The sequence below is a fragment of the Myxocyprinus asiaticus genome, chromosome 2 (genome assembly GCF_019703515.2).
Source record: "Myxocyprinus asiaticus isolate MX2 ecotype Aquarium Trade chromosome 2, UBuf_Myxa_2, whole genome shotgun sequence".
NCBI classification, from domain to species: domain Eukaryota; kingdom Metazoa; phylum Chordata; class Actinopteri; order Cypriniformes; family Catostomidae; genus Myxocyprinus; species Myxocyprinus asiaticus.
Window position 1 is genome coordinate 31935819 of NC_059345.1, and position 19559 is coordinate 31955377.

The following is a 19559-nucleotide window of genomic DNA, read 5'->3' on the forward strand; positions in this document are numbered from 1 at the left end:
CTACAAACATTTGTGAAAGAATGGGCCGCTCTCAGGAGCTCAGTGAATTCCAGCATGGTACTGTGATAGGATGCCACCTGTGCAACAAGTCCAGTCGTGAAATTTCCTCGCTACTAAATATTCCACAGTCAACTGTCAGTGGTATTATAACAAAGTGGAAGCGATTGGGAATGACAGCAACTCAGCCACGAAGTGGTAGGCCACGTAAAATGACAGAGCGGGGTCAGCGGATGCTGAGGCGCATAGTGCGCAGAGGTCGGCAACTTTCTGCAGAGTCAATCGCTACAGACCTCCAAAGTTCATGTGGCCTTCAGATTAGCTCAAGAGCAGTGCGTAGAGAGCTTCATGGAATGGGTTTCCATGGCCGAGCAGCTGCATCCAAGCCATACATCACCAAGTGCAATGCAAAGCGTCGGATGCAGTGGTGTAAAGCACGCCGCCACTGGACTCTAGAGCAGTGGAGACGCGTTCTCTGGAGTGACGAATCACGCTTCTCCATCTGGCAATCTGATGGACGAGTCTGGGTTTGGCAGTTGCCAGGAGAACGGTACTTGTCTGACTGCATTGTGCCAACTGTGAAGTTTGGTGGAGGGGGGATTATGGTGTGGGGTTGTTTTTCAGGAGCTGGACTTGGCCCCTTAGTTCCAGTGAAAGGAACTCTGAATGCTTCAGCATACCAAGAGATTTTGGACAATTCCATGCTCCCAACTTTGTGGGAACAGTTTGGGGATGGCCCCTTCCTGTTCCAACATGACTGCGCACCAGTGCACAAAGCAAGGTCCATAAAGACATGGATGAGCGAGTTTGGTGTGGAAGAACTTGACTAGCCTGCACAGAGTCCTGACCTCAACCCGATAGAGCACCTTTGGGATGAATTAGAGCGAAGACTGCGAGCCAGGCCTTCTCGTCCAACATCAGTGTCTGACCTCACAAATGCGCTTCTGGAAGAATGGTCAAAAATTCCCATAAACACACTCCTGAACCTTGTGGAAAGCCTTCCCAGAAGAGTTGAAGCTGTTATAGCTGCAAAGGGTGGGCCGACGTCATATTAAACCCTATGGATTAAGAATGGGATGTCACTTAAGTTCATATGCATCTAAAGGCAGATGAGCGAATACTTTTGGCAATATAGTGTATATATAAATTAACTAGCCTACATTTTACACCATTTTACATTCAAATAATTTTATGAAATCAAGTTCAAAGACAAAAATTTTAAATACACGTTATACATTTTTTATTTTTTTATATTGTATGAAATAAACCACAACAACCTGGATTGTTAAATAAAACTGAAGTGTATTGTTTGGACATTTTATACAGTGTACAAAAGATAGTGGACAATTACTGTACATTATAATTTAAACCTCTTTCTAAACAAGAACTCATGAGTGGTAACAGACAGGGCCGTATCTAGTGGAGTGAAAGGTGGCAACGATTCTAGGGGCCCAAAGTTCCAGGGGGGCCCACAACAAATTAAAAAAAATAATATTTTAATAGGTAAGGGCCCAGAGGAATATATAGTCAGGGGCCCCAGAATTACTTGCAATGGCCCTGGTAACAGATAATTTCAATGTAGGTAAAATGGTGCTTTTAGCAAGATGATTTGCGGTAGTTCTTCTAAATACAGCCGCATCTACTCAAACTTCCCTTAAATTTATCTCATGGGATTGAAGCATCGCGCTTTGGTATGTAGGCCCTGACTTACTTTTAGAATGGACCTATTAATAGTAAATGTTGTTCATGCTATTATAAATAGTGCAAAGAACACATTGTAGTGAGCTGTTTATTATGAGATTTAACTTTACCTCCATCGATTCCAAAACCAGGAATCGGAATCGGAGTCGATTCCCAAATTTCTGGAATCAAAGAGCCCTAACTCAGACACATTCAAGTGCGTAGATTCCCAATAATCAAAACAAGCAAGTACAACCCCCCACCCATTATTTATACCATGATCAATAGAAACATGGGTAAATGCTTCATGCATGAAACAGTTGAAAGTGCAAAGGGGAATTAAAGTGAGGAAGAAGGCGTGAAATGAATGTGAAACAATTAGAAAGATGGCTTGAAAGATAGATGAGTGAGTGAGTGCCGAAAATCATTCAGGCCTTTACCTAAAGTGTAATGTAACTGAGCAAAGGTCAGGATGGAGATTTGTCTTTAAAAGGCCAGCATCTGACTTGATAGTGTTACCGATCTATCACCTTCGCATTTCACACTGCAATTTATTTCATTTTGTTTTTATCTATCTAGCTTTCTGTCTTTGTTCCACACTTCATTCTTCTCTTCCATCTACTGCTTTCCTTTTCTTTATCTCCATCCCTTCTCCCCCCCCCCCCCCCATTTCATCAGCCAAGTAGCCTTAAGGACAGCAGAAAATCAATTCTCCCTGCTACACAGACCACCTCTGCAGAGGGCACTTATACACACACACACAACCAAAAATGCCACTGCAGATATTCAAATTTACTTCAAATTACAAGACTTATCAGAAGTGAACCAGATAACAGATCATTTTCACAAAGGGGTCTTATCATGAGGATTTAAAGTTTCCTTGATATTTTGAAATGAGTTCATTGTGCCAAGAAAACATACTATAACTTTAAGAGCTAAAAACTTCCTCCCCTTTTCAAAAGACCACTTATTAAAGCTAAGCTGCAAAAATGTCTCTTTCCATTTTATTGAACTTTCTGACATCAGATGAATACATTTGATCACATGCTCACCCACATTCATTTTAGCAACACCTGACATACTTTTCAAAAATAGACATTTTTGTTTTTGAAAGAAATGTATGCTTTTGCTCACCAAGAATGCATTAAACTGATAAAAATTTAATAAAAATAAATAAATACTGCCAAAAACACAAGTAATGTTGCAAATTATAATTACTGTTTGAAATAAGTGTTTTGTATTTGTATTTCATTTAAAATGTCATTTTTACCCATAACGGCAAAGCCCCATTTTCAGCAGTCAAAACTCTAATCCTTAAGAAATAATTCTAATGTGCTAATTTGGTATTCAAGAACAATTTCTTATTATTAGAACAGTTGAAAACAGTTCTGCTACTTAATGGAGTGTGGAAATCACAATACAGCATCTTATTCCAGTTCTTACAAGTCACTATACACTTGAAAGTAAAATTATGGCTTTGAAACACATTTCTCCTCAAATTAATCAGCCTTATTTATTTTTAAAACATTTTGAGAGAAGAGATGAAGCTATTCCATGCACTACTGTTTTGAAAGAAAAAAACAAACTGGATCTAACCACAACAGAGTGAGAAGTAGATGACCCAGAGGCACAACAACAACAAGCAGACAAGTACATCTATTTGAGAAACAGACTCCCCACATGTCCTAAACTAGCAGCTTCAATAAACAGTACATGACAAAACTTGCATTGTACCAAGTAGAGGATTTCTGGATGAACAGAAAGTTTTATGAATACAGCATTTATTTAAATGGAAAGAGTCATTTGAAACATTATAAATATCTTTACTGTTATTCTTCAAAAATTTTATACATCCTTAGTTAACAGAAGCATCACTTTCTTTCAAAAACAGAAATGTCTTAGTGTTCTAAAACTTTTGAATGGTAGTATATTTGGTGTTAGTCACAATGAGGTAGAAGGATAGATTCTATAATGCCTAATCACGAGAAGAACTAATGATTAGAGTAAAATGTGTGAAAGTCCGTCAGACCTTGTTCTGTATCTTTGTTTTGCATCTGCCACTCTACATATCCTTCTGAAAGTTTATTTTTAACAAAGTCCGACCTTAACAGTATCAGGTACACATTTCAGTGCAAATGGTCTTAATGTACTGCAGGCTTTGCAGAAACTGTTACTGAAGGATGGGGCAATTATAAAAGATATTGGAGCCGACAGCAAACCCACAGCTCGTGAGCAATGCTGCGCTCCATTCAACAAGGAAAGTCAGAATTTCCAACTTCCTACTAAGAAAAATGCAATAGAACATCACCTGGAGTCAGATTTCCAAATTGTGCAGAAATCTACTCAGAGATGCAATACAATTAAATTGCTTTTCCAACATATGGCCAAAGGGTTCTGAGCACGGTGAGTAATGGTTCTAGTAGCATTAACACTTGAGCATGGTTCGGAACAGTACAATTACAAACCATTTCCGACCCAGATTTCTCAGCACGGTTCTCAGGACAGAGAACCATTCTGGTGGAACGGCTTTAGTGACATCCATTCTAATCCTGATTTCACAGCACCACAGTAAAAAAAAAAAAAAATTAACTGTGCCAAGCTCGGATCGGTACAAAACGGCATGGTTCCAATAATAACTTTTCAGCCTAGGGATGTTAATGAATAATCTATGATCATGTATTTGTCATTAATAATTTGATTGATTAAGCTTATCAGTTGTTGATTAATCAATTTCAGCACAAATGCTTTCAGTAATCATGACAGCAGATATTGATAAGACTGTCTGTACAGTCAACTGCCGCTAGTGGGCGCACTGCCGCTTGTGTGCTGCATGTCACGTCCTGTCAGAAATACAGAATGAAAAACACAGCTTGTAAAGATGAAGAGGGGGTCAATGTAATCATGGAGTTTCTCTGTTGATAAATATTACATTTACTGCATAAAACATGATAGTGTGCGAAAGTACAATATGACAACATGCATTGTTGATCCTCCAGTCTCCCTGTATCATCCACACCAACAATTACGTCAGTTCACACTGGGAGAGCATGAGGTACATTCAACTGAAATCTCACCATCACCAGTGTAGAGGTTTGTTATTTATTGTATTCACACAGCATGTTATTATTTGACTTACTTTCAAATATAAAAGGCCTGAAATATTCCACGATCTACAGTGTGAGGTTTTAATGAACTCAGATCTGTATCTTCTATACAAATTATTATTACCAGTAAAATATTTACAGTAAATTAATGTAAATTCAATAAACACAGCCTGAAATACACTGAACAGAAAATATATTAAGAGGAAAATACCAATACTCACATTTCTTAAATGTATTTATTTAAATGCTATTTAAACAGAAGGCTACATGTAAATCTAGTGGAATAGTGGCTTCACGTCATCATCCGATTCATTGAGCAATGGATTTCCTTATTTTCGGAAGTCGGAAGATAGCAATGAGGAATATTTCACATCTGAATTTGAATGGAATGCAGCAAAAGTGCACCAAAGCGGTGATTCTCATTTCACATGCAAAGAAGGCATTTACATGGAAGTCTTAAAGAAATGGCTGCAAAACAATGGCTTGTTTAATTCTAAGGGTCAGAGAGATGGAGAGAAATAGTCATAAAAAGTGAACTACTTAAATTCGCTAAATGTATAAGTAGAGGCAGAAGAGGCAGATTCAGGTGCTCAATGAATTCTCCCAGTATGCACACACTGACTCTATAAGGCCATTAATGTACAGTGGTGGCCAAAAATATTGGCACCCTTGGTAAATATGAGCAAAGAAGGCTGCGAAAAAATATCTGCATTGTTTATCCTTTTGATCTTTCATTAAAAAACAATCACAAAAATATAACCTTTAATTGAAGTAAAACAACTGAAACGGGGGAAATATCTCATAATTAAATAAATATTTTTCTCCAAAATGCATTGGCCATAATTATTGGCACCCTTTTATTCAGTACTTTTTGCAACCTCCTTTTGCCAAGATAACAGCTCTGAGTCTTTTCTTATAATGCCTAATGAAGTTGGAGAACACCTGGCAAGAGATCTGAGACCATTCCTCCATACAGACTCTCTACAGATCCTTCAAATTCAGAGGTCCATGTTGGTGGACTCTCCTCTTCAGTTCCAACCAGGGCCCATTGTTAGCTTTCTGTCAGAGGCATCCAGATTTAGATTTTTTATCTGTTGGTATTTGATAGAGTCCGTGATGCCATGTATCCGAACAAGATGTCCAGCACCTCTGGCAGAAAAACATCCCCATAACATTAAAGACCCAGCACCACATTAAACCGTAGGCATTGGGTAGTTCTTAATCTCTGTGTGTGCCAAACCCATCTCTGGTGTTTGCTGCCAAAAAGCTTTTTTTGTTTCATCTGACCATAGAACCTGGTCGCATTTGAAGTTCGAGTAGTATCTGGAAATCTGAAGATGCTGGAGTTTGTTGTTGGATGAGAGCAGAGGCTTTTTTTCTTGAAACCCTCCCAAACAACTTGTGGTGATGTAGGTAATGTCTGATATTTTTTTTTAGACTTTCTGACCCCAAGACCCAACTAATTTCTGCAATTCTCCAGTTGTGATCCTTGGAGATTCTTTGGCCACTTGAACCATCCTCCTCACTGTGCGTGGAGACAATATAGACATTCTTAAGATCTCCAGTTGATTGGAACTTGTTAATTATTTCCCTGATGGTGGAAATGAGCATTTACAATGCTTTCAATGCTTTTTTTCTTATAGCCACTTACCATTTTATGAAGCTCAACAACCTTTTGCCGCACATCAGAACTATATTCTTTAGTCTAACCCACTGTGATTAATGATTAAGGGAATCTCGCCTGTGTGTTACCTCATATTTATACCTCTGTGAAACAGGAAGTCATGGCTGAACAATTTCATGTTCCTAGTCACCCAAGTGCACTAAAAATTTTAAAATATGACTGGGAATATACTTCAGATATATTTTATTCATAAGAATTTCTAGGGGTGCCAATAATTGTAGCCAACGTGTTTTGGAAAAAAAATATTTATTTAATAATGAGATATTTCCCCTCTTTCAATTGTTATACTTAAATTAAAGGTTAGATTTTTGTGAATTGTTTGAATAAAAGATCAAAAGGATAAACAATGCAGATTTTCATTTCAGTCTTCTGTGCTCATATTTACCAAGAGTGCCAATATTTTTGGCCACCACTATATGAGTCAGAGACATGATGTGAATGGAGCTGTAGGTGTCTACGTAAGGGGATACAGTAGATGGATAGACTTAACAAAGTATATCTATGGTGGGGTAATTGGCTATAGGTCTTTGTTTTATACCTGGGCTGACTGTGAGAGATGCATCTTGGCTGAAGCGCTTTCGGGCAGAGTTGAAGGCCACACAACGATATGAGCCTTCATCTTCCTTTGTGACCCCTAAAATCTGCAGCACCCCGTTTGGGAGAGATATGTACCTGTGAGAGAAAAAGAGAGACACAGAGAGATTATAAAACATCTCCCTTTGGATCAACACTATTTCTAAATCACCGCAAAGTTTCCTTTGTTTTAAAACATACAGATTGTCCCTAAGAAAGCCATTTGTAGCTCATTTGACTTCAATAATCTGTTGTGTTTCTGAGTGAAACAGGATATTCAACTTGAAAAATGTAGGGTGGGACTTGATTTTATCTATCTTGAACTGATTGGAGTGCAAAACATGGGCATACATACCAGAATGGAGCCATGTGTTTGGAGGGGAGTGGTTAAAAAGAGGGATTTGTGATGTCAGCCGTAAAAGAATGCTATTTCAGAGGTGGACCAAGTTATTACATTTTGATAAATTCCAAAGACATTTTTTTTTTTTTTTAAATAAAGTGCATCTAAAAATGATGTCCAATAAGCTCGGCAATGTATATTATAAAAAGTCGTCGCTGTCGTATCTCCACTTTTGGCAATATTTACTTTTTTACCATAGATGGAATGCGCTGAATGACCTCTTCCAACTGTTTGAATTGTAAATCGAAATGACCAATGAAAAGATATTTAATCAGTCTATCTGTTTAACAAGTATCTCCATTGGCCATGAGAAGTGTCCATCAAAACCGCGTATGTTCCGCCTTTATGTTTTGAAGAGCATCAACTATAGTGTCTGCTCATCTATAACATCACCACCAAGGTAAAGTGTCTCCTCTTGTTCTTTGAAAACAGTGTTAAAATACATACAACTATGAAAGGAGTCTAAAGGAAAGATTTGTGTAAATAACACTATTATTTTTTTTTTGTTTTTTAGTCACAGTGGCTCTGTGATTTCCCTGACAACCAAAGCCATTCATGCATGCACAATGTCAGGTGGCTTTAAAGAGTAGACTATACCAGCCATATACGGTTGCCAGATTTCCATATTCATGAAACCGCGAGTGAAAGCTAATTCTGGAAAACGTGTCTCGAAACAGAACTGTCCACTCAACAACCAGACTAGAAACCCTAGATATAAAACTGATTTCTATCTAAAATAGTTAGTGAAAGCTCAGATTATATCCAAAAATAAATTCTCTAGCAATCGATAACTTACCAACTGAGTTCTGGGAACACGAACAGTTAGACTCGAGTCTGTAACTGAACATGTGCCATTGGAACCCATGACAAGAAAACTGTATGTTTATGTTCGCTAACAAAAATCCAAAGTCCAATTAAAATACCAAACAGTTCACTAACAGATGTGTAATGATAGAATTCTATTTATGGTGATAAAGGTGACTAATTATGATACTTTCTGTTGAGAAAAATAGTTTTTTCATGCTCTTGAAAAATGATTTTTTTTGGAGATATGTGCCTTTCATCAGACAGCGACATAATAGGGTTGATTTTGATTTCATGTTGACTTTAAAGTTAGTTTTATGCTCTAAGAGCTAGCAATCTGCTATTTATCCTAACGTTAAGCATCAGGCCTTTGGTCAAAACATAAAACAGCAGTCTACACAGACACCATACCATACGGCATAAATAATAGAGTGGGGGAGTGAAAAAGTGAATAAAAAATGTCAGAAAAGAAAGAGAAGACAGCTTGGTCTACAGATATAGAAGAACCCAATATGGCAGCTTGCATCTTGAAAAGTCAATATATATTTTGTTCTCCCTCTCCTTTCCCTCTACTTCACTACTGCCGTGTTTGCAGTGGCGAGGTTAGTTCCACCACAAAGATACATTCCATAGTTATCTTTCTCCTCTAGAGACCACTTTCAAATCCCCTTTTCCTTTTCCTTCAATCCCCTTTTCCTTTTCCTTCAGGAACAATATTATAAACCATTAATCTTGTCGACTCATCCCAGAGAGCAAGACATTATGGAAGAAAGGCCACAAAGACCAAGGTTGGGTGAATTTGTGCGTCTGTGTCTGTCTAAGGCAGAAATCTGGTGCGCATGACTCACTGTTGTATAATTCATTGGGGGTAAAAGAGTTCATCTAAGGACAGCTCCACAACACAGCTACACCTCCAACAGCACTGTCTCAGCTGTTCTTGGGATATAAATTAGAGACTGACTGCAGCCAGAACATGACAACATGTATTAATGCACAGCTAATGTGTCTATGTGTGCGAGTGTGTACTCGTTAATATGGAGAAGGGCTGTGCATACAAAAGACACTTTTTTGTGGATACAAAAGGAAGTATCTGAAGCAGACAGGGAATGATCCTGGAGGCAGGTTTCCAAACAATCTGTCTCCCTTTTCAAGTTCCTTCTCATTTGTAATTCCAAACGGCTATAGCAAACAGTCCTTATATTGTATGAATGTGCAATGACAAACTTTTCAAGACAAGAATTCAGTGACTACTGAAACCTCTACTTACATTCAACCTTTTTTAAATTATGACAATTAATGTCACACACAGTTGCTACCATATGTGGAAAACATTCCTCTAAGGAATTCTCGAATTAAATTCTGCAATCAGGAGAAATATTTTGAAAATTCTCTGTCCCTTTTGCATCAAATTTGGCAGATTTGTCCCCAATCCACCTCACTACTCAGGCACACACCCATTCAACACTAGGCGGCGCTATAATAGGCACTTTAAAATTTTCGCTCATATGTTCTCAACCGTAAGGGCTAGAATCAAAATTACAAAATTTTCCACCATTTTGAATATTGACTTTTTCGAACTCCTCTTAGGCCATTGGCAAATTGGCAAGACATTTTGCATATATAATCTAGGGACCCTCCTTAAATTTGTTAAAATAATTTTGATTAGTCAAATCATTTAGAAGATATCAGCCGATTAATTCCTTCTAAAACATTTTTTCCTTTTGTTAGAAAAAACGAAAGGTGTTTTGTGTTTATGTGTCATGCTTTTGTGCAGCTTCTCTGCTTTGTTGGGGGATTGTGTGTACACTACCGGTCAAAAGTTTTGAAACACTTGACTGAAATGTTTCTCATGATCTTAAAAATCTTTTGATCTGAAGGTGTATGCTTAAATGTTTGAAATTAGTTTTGTAGACAAAAATATAATTGTGCCACCGTATTAATTTATTTCAGTATAAAACTAAAATGTAATAAAAAAAAAAAAAGATTTTTTAATTGATGACTTGGACCAAATAATAAAGAAAAGCAGCCAATAAGTGCCCAACATAGATGGGAACTCCTTCAATACTGTTTAAAAAGCATCCCAGGGTGATACCTCAAGAAGTTGGTTGAGAAAATGTCAAGAGTACATGACTGCAAATTCTAGGCAAAGAGTGACTACTTTGAAGATGCTAAAATATAACACAGTTTTGATTTATTTTGGATTTTGTTTAGTCACAACATAATTCCCATAGTTCCATTTAAGTTATTCCACAGTTATGATGACTTAACTATTATTCTAAAATGTGAAAAAAAAAAAAAAAAAAAAATTATATTAAAGAATGAGTAAGTGTTTCAAAACGTTTGACCGGTAGTGTATTTCTAATTGTGCAGCAGCATGTCCACATGTTAACTCAGTATTTCTGTGTATTTTCTAGCAGTAGCATGTCTCCGTACTTGCTCTGCAGCAGCAGCAGCAGCATAGCAGATCTAGTCCACCAAGACCAATATCCTCTCAATATGTCATACTAACATTAACATGCTGAAATTTAAAACTCCAGTTCAATGATCAGACAGTCCCAGCTTACAAAGTCATCACAATTAACTAGTTCCTGTCATGCCCAGATCCAGCCCTGGCCCACCATTATCCCCATACCTGTGCCCATCCTGTGCAATCATCCAATATCAGCCATAACCAATGTCTGTTCTACATTGCACTGCCTGCATCCCTCTTATCGGATGGAGTTATTCATTACTATCATTATATTTAATTGAACCACAATCTAATTAGGGGTCCAAGCACCAAAGGTCTTGGAACCCTATTGTATTTGTACTGATTTTCTTGTTTTTCATATTATTCTTTTTCTGCACTAAAAGTGTCTGGGCAGCAAAAATCATAAGTCCTGGGGACATCAAATGTGGCAGGTTTGTCCCCAGTTCACCCCACTACTCAGGCCCACACACACACTACCCCATTCAACACTAGGTGGCGCTATAATAAGCACTTTTACATTTTCGCTCATATGTTCTCAACCGTAAAGGCTAGAATCAAAATTCATTTTTACTCTGATACCTTATGTCTCCTTTATTTCCATTTTCAAAATTTTCCACCATTTTGGATTTTCTAAAAAAATAAAATAAATTCGAACTCCTCCTAGGCCATTTGTCCGATTGGTATTTTAATTTTGCATATATAATCTAGGGACCCTCCTTAAAGTTGTTCAAATAATTTGGATTCATCAAATTGTTTAGAAGATATAAGCCAATTAATTATTTGGGCATGGCCCTGATTAACTCAATAACCTATATCTTCTGAACGCAAAGTCCAAACTTAACGAAACGTACATTCATATCAGAACATTTCGAGGATTCATGCAAAGTTTTGTCCAATTTTGCCTATAGGTGGCAATACAACTAAAATTCTGTAATAATTCTGCATCCATTTGAGTAAAGAAATTGAAAGGTGGCATGCATTTTCTTTGGGTTACATACTAACATATCCTTACTAGAACGATTCGACAAATCAACAAAAATGTCTGTCAGCAGCCAATCAATTTCAGCAGTTAATAACTTGCATTGTGATGGCCATTCCTTATTCAATTTGGCATGAACTTACACATCGCCAAAATTATGTTGTATACCAAATTTGGTGAGAATTGGCCAAAAGGTGGCGCTATAAAGATAATTAGCATTTTTTATAATAACTTCCGAACCGTAAGGGTTAGTATAAAATAAAATAAAAATCTTCTGAATTCATCAGTGCCCCCAACTCATTTGGTCATGGATTTCAATTTCTGCAAGAAAATTTTTCTATCACTTTGATTTTTTGAAAACCCTACTTTTTCGAATTCATCCTAGTTTGTTTTTCCAATTTGCACGAAATGTGATATACATAATCTACAAACCCTCCTGAAAAAGTTGTTAAAAGAATTTTAATTAACTTAATCGTTTAGCAGATATGAGCCAATACATTGTTTGGGTTTGAACTATATCTACTAATATGCCTTCATCTTGTGTGCACAAGGTTCATACATGACAAAACGGAAAAACCTATGCACACCAGTATAAAGACACCTGCTAAATTTCATAAATTTCTGTTTGTCAACAGTAAATAAAAATGATCCCCAGTTATTTCCACTGTGAATGACAGATGAAGGATGTACTACTGATTTTATCCACTAGATGGAGAGCCAAGATAAGAAATCTTTGTAAATCCTCTTTGACTTGATGTGCTTGGATCCCGATAATTGCCACTTGTTGCTTTATTTAGTCAATGTTATTATTTATATTCTGTGGTTTACATTTGGTCTAATTAATATTTGTGAGTTAGGTATGTGTATATATTTGTTTAAAAGGCCAAAGGAGGACTGAGCTTTTTTCCTCATCTTTCCTAACCATCTTAGGAGTTTTATCCTGGCCTCTGTCACCTTTGGCTAACTCACTGGGGATTTTATGGCATTATTGTTTGTAAAGATGCTTTGGAACAATAGGTATTGCGGAAAGAAAACACAAATACATTTAATTGAAATTGATTCGTATGTTAAGCAAAAGCAAACCAAACATCAATTATAAATTGCAATGCTTCCCAAGGATAACGGTATGGAGAAAACAGTTCAGTGACTATAAGAATATGTTAATGTACATTCTCCTTAGAAAGAGGCTGTGATTATATGGGTGTCGTGTGTTTGCAGCTGCATAACTGCAACATGTCCCTGTGTGCAAGTGTGTATGTATATGTGTGTGCCTACAGTATGCGTATCTGAGAGTTACGGAGTAAAAGACAGATGGAGAGATGCAAGTTCTTATTATAAAACAGAAAAGACACTCCTGCTCTTACGTTTAAGCGTACAGATGAGCAAGAGAATTAAAGAGATTAAAGATAAATATAAACCCAATATAAAAGAGGTAAAGAGGATTTTGGTTTTGAACTTAGCTGCCTTTATGTTCCATTAACATCTAATAACCTTCACTGGCTAAAGCTTGGAACCAAAGTAATATTGCAAGCCACATAACATGAGCAAATGAAACATGATTGTATAATTTATTGGAAGACTCCAAGTCACGAGGTAACATGCAATGGTCTCTTGCAATAAAAGGACAGTATACTCAGGGGGCCTGGGTAGCTCAGCGAGTATTGACGCTGACTACCACCCCTGGATTCGCGAGGTCGAATCCAGGGCATGCTGAGTGACTCCAACCAGGTCTCCTAAGCAACCAAATTGGCCCGGTTGCTAGGGAGGGTAGAGTCACATGGGGTAACCTCCTTGTAGTCACGATTAGGGGTTCTTGCTCTCAATGGGGCGCGTGATAAGTTGTGTGTGGATCGCGGAGAGTAGCATGAGCCTCCACATGCTTTGAGTCTCTGCGGTGTCATGCACAGCGAGCCACATGATAAGATGCGTGGATTGACTGTCTCAGAAGCGGAGGCAACTGAGACTTGTCCACCGCCACCCGGATTGAGGTGAGTAACCGCGCCACCACGAGGACCTACTAAGTAGTGGGAATTGGGCATTCGAAATTGGGTGAAAAGGGGATAAAAAAAAAAATAAAAGGACAGTATACTCAGCAAACCTAGCTATAGAAATGGATAGATACAGAAAGACACAAGAAGGCTGCCACATGAAAAGTTTGCATAACTCACATCTACAATGTACAGTGATCAGCCACAACATTAAAACCACTGATAGCTGAAGTGAATAACATTTATTATCTCATTACAATGGCACCTGTCAAGGGGTGGGATATATTAGACAGCAAGTGAACAGTCAGTTCTTGAATTTCATGTTTTGGAAGCTGGGAAAATGGGCAAGCGTAGCTGAAGACTGTTTAGAGTGCCCATGCTGACCCCTGTCTACCGCTGAAAGCGCCTACAATGGGCACGAGAGCATCAGAACTGGACCATGGAGCAATGGAAGAAGGTGGCCTGGTCTGATGAATAACGTTTTCTTTTAGATCATGTGGACGGCCGGGTGCGTGTGCATCGTTTACCTGGGAAAGAGATTGCAGCAGGATGCACTATGGGAAGAAATCAGGCCGGCAGAGGCAGTGTGATGCTCTAGGCAATGTTCTGCTGGGAAACCTTGGGTCCTGGCATTCGTGTGGATGTTACTTTGACACGTACCACCTAGCTAAAGATTGTTGCAGACCACGTACACCCCTTCATGGCAACTGTATTCCCTGATGGCAGTGGCCTCTTTCAGCAGGATAATGCGCCCTGCCACACTGCAAAAATTGTTCAGGAATGGTTTAAGGAACATGACAAAGAGTTCAAGGTGAAGACTTAGCCTCCGAATTCTCCAGATCTCAATCCTATTGAGCATCTATGGGATGTGCTGGACCAACAAATCCGATCCATGGAGGCCCCACCTCGCAAGTTACAGGACTTAAAGGATCTGCTACTAACGTCCTGGTGCCAGATACCACAGGACTCCTTCAGAGTTCTTGTTGAGTACATGCCTCGACGGGTCAGAGCTGTTTTGGTGGCACGAGGGGGACCTACACAATATTATGCAGGTGGTTTTAATGTTGTGGCTGACATGTATGTCTATTAAGTCACTATTATTTGACTAGATAATAGATAGGATTCAGTGAAATGGGGGGATGGCATAGTGTAGTGTCTAAAGCTCAGGGCTGGTAAGCAAACCAGGGTTGCTGCCTCAGTCTCCAGAAGGAGAGCACCATGAAGAGCCTTCACCATTGTGTCCCTGAGGATAATTGTCCCTGTAAAAAGTGTACTTTAGGTTACACTGGACTATTTAGTACAACCTAGAAATCTTCAAAATGTTCTTTGGCAGAATTAAATGGATATTTAGGGAACACAATTTTTTTTTTATGTTTATACATTTAATTTAATATTTAATAGTAATAGTATTTCATATTAAAGGAATAGTTCACCCAAAAATGAATATTGTTCCAAACCTGTATGACTTTCTTCCTTCCTTCCACGGAACACAAAATCAAATGATAGACAGAATGTTAGCCTCAGTTATCATTCACTGTCTTTGCATCTTTTTTCTATATAATGAAAGTGAATAGTGACTGAGGCAAACATTCTGCCTAACATCTCCCCTTGTGTTCCAGAGAATAAAGTCATACAGGTTTGGAACGACATGAAGGTGAGTAATAATGACAGAATTGTAATTTTTAGGTAAACTATTCATTTAATGTTTTTCTTTCCATCATTCTTTATATTCCACTTTTCTTTATAATAACTATAACTTGTCTAGCCATTTACTGCTTTAATGCAACACATGTACCATTACTAGGTTAATGTACAAGGTCATCCTGAGAGGTGGTCGAGTCATGCTACATTATGTCCATGGTAAATCAAGCCCCAACAGTAGGTACAGTTCCAGTCCATGCAGAAATAAAGTCACATATGCTATGGATAGTCTCATCATTTCTAATGAGTTTTCATCATTGGGCATGTCATAAAGTCAATATTCTCTAGACAGGACACATAATTGGAGGATAGCTGGGCAGCTTCTACCTTAACCACAGGGATAGTGTTTTAATTAATCTGACTGGTGGTGGGAAATTCTAAAATTAGTACTACCTTTACTAGTCAATTTGTTTTTCCACTCATTCATGCGCTGGGTCTGTGTCAACTATTTGTGGATCAAACGTGGACTTCAGTTGTGCTTGTTTAATACATGCAAACAGCAGAAGGAAATTTCCTCTATCAACAAGCAGCATCCCTGTGTATCTGTGTGTCTTTATCTTTGTAAACTAAAATGTAACAACCAAATATACACTCACTGAGCAAGTTATTAGGGACACTATGGTCCTAATAAAGTGCACAACGTGGTCTTCTGCCGTTGTAGCCCATCCGCCTCATGGTTCGACGTGCTGTGCATTCTGAGATGCTATTCTGCTCACTACAATTGTACAGAGGGGTTATCTGAGTTACCGTAGCCTTTCTGTCAGCTCAAACCAGTCTGGCCATTCTCCGTTTACCTCTCTCATCAACAAGGCATTTCCGTCCACAGAACTGCCACTTACTGGATGTTTTTTGTTTTTGGCACCATTCTGAGTAAACTCTAGAGACTGTTGTGCATGAAAATCCCAGAAGATCAGCAGGTACAGAAATACTCAAACCAGCCCATCTGGCACTAACAATCATGCCATGGTCAAAATGACTGAGATCACAGTTTTTCCCCATTCTGACGGTTGATGTGAACATTAACTGAAGGTCCTGACCCGTATCTGCATAATTGTATGCATTGCACTGCTGCCAAACAATTGGCTGATTAGATAATCACATGAATAAGTAGGTGCACAGGTGTTCCGAATAAAGTGCTCAGTGAGTGTATTTTGAGTAACATGACATGAAAGTAAAAAAATAAGTGAACACAGAGTGCAAAGCAAGTTATTCAGCACGGATAACATTAAGTGAACGGCACTGAATGCACTGCGCACATCTGAGATTGTCTAACTTAGTTTAAAGTGTATAGATACAAGCCAAAATGGACCCTTTTCACATTTCCGGGTTAAATAAATGATCCACTATAACATTTCCACAAGTTTTTGTTCTTTTTTTTATTATTAATGTCAGGTTAACATGACCCAAAGAATAGTGTTATAAATTTACACTAAATAATTAAAAAACTGAAAATATAAAAAAGTTTGCTAGATTTCTGCTGCTGAATAAGACCATGAAATGTGTCATCATTTTGTGGATAAGGTCCTTATTCCGATTCTTGCGAACCGATCTGAAACTAATCATGTGTCACCCAGAGGCAGCAACAGTAAAAAACAAAAAAACACAGTGTCATGTTGATCATTTACATAAGGTAAACATTGACCCGCCAACTAGTAATCTAGTAAAAATGAGTAGTCGTGTAAGCCCTACCTCTAAGTTACAGCAAAGCAAGAATTTTTCATCTTGTAACAGAGTAAATATCAACACTGTGTACCTAGATGGCTCTTCAGCTGGTGCAGGTAGAGGTGTCTGGTTCTTCTCCCAGGTGATGCTTGGGGTGGGCATGCCATCAGCATAGCACTCAAACCGTGCAGTGCCTCCTACAGACACCACCTGAGGTTCAGGATCCTGCAGAAAACGGGACAAGCCTGAGAGACAAAAAGAGAAAAGAAAGTAAAAAGAAGACAGAAAAGGGAAACAGGGAATGCATCACATTCACTTTTTCTATTAGAAGCACAAGCATTGTAGCCATATGGTTGGAGAAGAGAGGAGGCAAGGGGCCCCTGACCTCTGCTCTGGTGCCTCTGTGCTTTGAAAATACTCACTTTGATCTGCTACATCTGCCAGACTCACACAGTTCCTAACCCCACAGAACACTGAGCAAGATCTTACACACAAACACAAGCACAGAGTGATACTTTTTATAGCAATACATGATACTTTTTATGTTATTTAAGGGAAGAACCAAATATCTTACCTGATATAGGTGTACAAACTCTCAAAAAAACTTAAACTACCACCAAACTTTCCATCTTATGCTAATGATCAAGGGTTTAAAAGATTTATCTGACACTAAATGTCTTCTAAATTCTTATAGGGATAGTTCATTTACTCACTCTTTGTTGTTCCAAACCCATATGACTTTCTTTGTTCCATGGAACACAACAGGAGATGTTAGGCAAAATGTTAGCTACCATTTATTTTCATCACTTTAATAAAGTCTATGCCAGGGATCTGTTACCTTAGGCACGCATGCCACCATTGGAACATTGAAGTGTAATCATTGGCATGCAAATGATAAGAGAAAGAGGAATATTATATGCATTTTTAATTGTTAATTTTATAAATAACAATGAAAAATAATGATAATTGTATTTTTTTATCAATTAAAATGATAAAATATTAACTTCCTCACATCTGCATGTTAATCTGTCTTTTGCGCTAATCCTTTATCTTTTTTAACAAGAGGAGTTCAATAAAAAGATAACAATTGTAAACTCATTTATTCTAGCATAATGGGCCAATATAGTTATTTTAGGGAGAGTACTAACTATAGACACAAAACTTTCTAAGGCTATTCATAATTATCCAGTGAAACAGCTATCCATATACAGTACAGACTGAAACCCAGTTCAAATCTAAAAGTTCCTAAACAAGCAGGCAGGCAGTGCAGTGTGTTCAGCTGAAACCTGTTAAATATTAACTCTAGATATTTTTTACTTTTACGCAGCATGCTGTCTAAAGCAAACACACTCCACAAATATGAAAGATTTACTGGAGCAGTCACCAGTAGCATTGCCATGTGTGTGTGACAGTGGTAATGACTCTGTGTGCTTGTGAGAGGTTTTAAACTTCTGAAGCTATTCAAGAATAATGATGATAAATATTCAGACCCAAAGAGAAGCACTTAATAAAATAGTATATGGAGGACAAAATGAAAAATGACAACAATTTAAAAGAGACCCTTTCCCCTGGCCATTGTCAGTGAGCAATGAATAACATAATTATCATGATAGCCCTAAGTGTATGACTACTATTGGGAATCACTCTTTCTCAGAAGAGCTCACCTCCCCATGCTGCTCGTGCAGGACTCAGTACTGTGGATCCAGTCACGCAGTTGACAGATAACTGGGGTAAATTACAAAACCATGTACTCACATCCCTCCCCTAGTGGAGACCTTCACCGTACCGATTTCTCAATGGAGGAAATGGTCTCTCTATTTGGAGTGTTTCCAATTCCAGTAGCCTCTCACTGTCCATTTCATATATCACTATGTACTCTGGTCATCTTATTATCTTACAGTTTTTCTTCTCAAGTAAATTGATATTGTTTTAAGGATCTTTAGATATTTTACTGGAAAACAAGACAAAATTATTATTATACTAAAATTTTTTGAGTTTGCTATTCACAAAAAGCTTCTGCTGACATGGACCATGCCTTGCAAAAAAGAGATCTCAGAAGACCTACGATCAAGAATTGTTGCTTTGCATAAAGTTGGAAAGGGTTACAAAGTTATCTCGAAGAGCTTAGATATTCATCTGTCCAAAGTTAGACAAATTGTCTTTAAATGGAGACGATTTAGTAGGCTGTGGCTACTCTCCCTAAAAGTGGCAGTCCAGCCAAATTACTCAAAGAGCACAACGCAGAATGCTCAATGATGTAAATAAGAACCCTAGAGTGACAGCTAAAGACTAAAAGGCATAATTAGAACTGTTTAACATCTTTGTTCATGAGTCAAATGTTTTGTGGACTGATGAAACTAAGGTTGAATTGTTTGGGAAGAACAAGCAGCACTACGTATGGCGTAAAAAGGGCACTGCATACCAACATGAAAGCATCATCACAACAGTGAAGTATGGTGGAGGAAGCATCATGATTTGGGGTTGCTTTGCTGCTTTGGGGCCTGGACCGCTTGCCAT

The 19559-nt window shown here is 38.1% G+C and overlaps 1 protein-coding gene across 1 annotated transcript in view; it reads right to left on the reverse strand.

Annotated features, from left to right (window-relative positions):
• LOC127451260 (immunoglobulin superfamily DCC subclass member 4-like) overlaps positions 1-19559 on the reverse strand; it is a 125769-nt gene that overhangs the window by 41405 nt on the left and 64805 nt on the right. The window contains exons 3-4 of the mRNA XM_051715806.1: positions 17134-17287; positions 7004-7137 (exon numbers count right to left, since the gene is read on the reverse strand). Coding sequence (XP_051571766.1) covers positions 7004-7137; positions 17134-17287 — 288 coding nt within the window. The remainder of the gene's footprint in view (positions 1-7003; positions 7138-17133; positions 17288-19559) is intronic.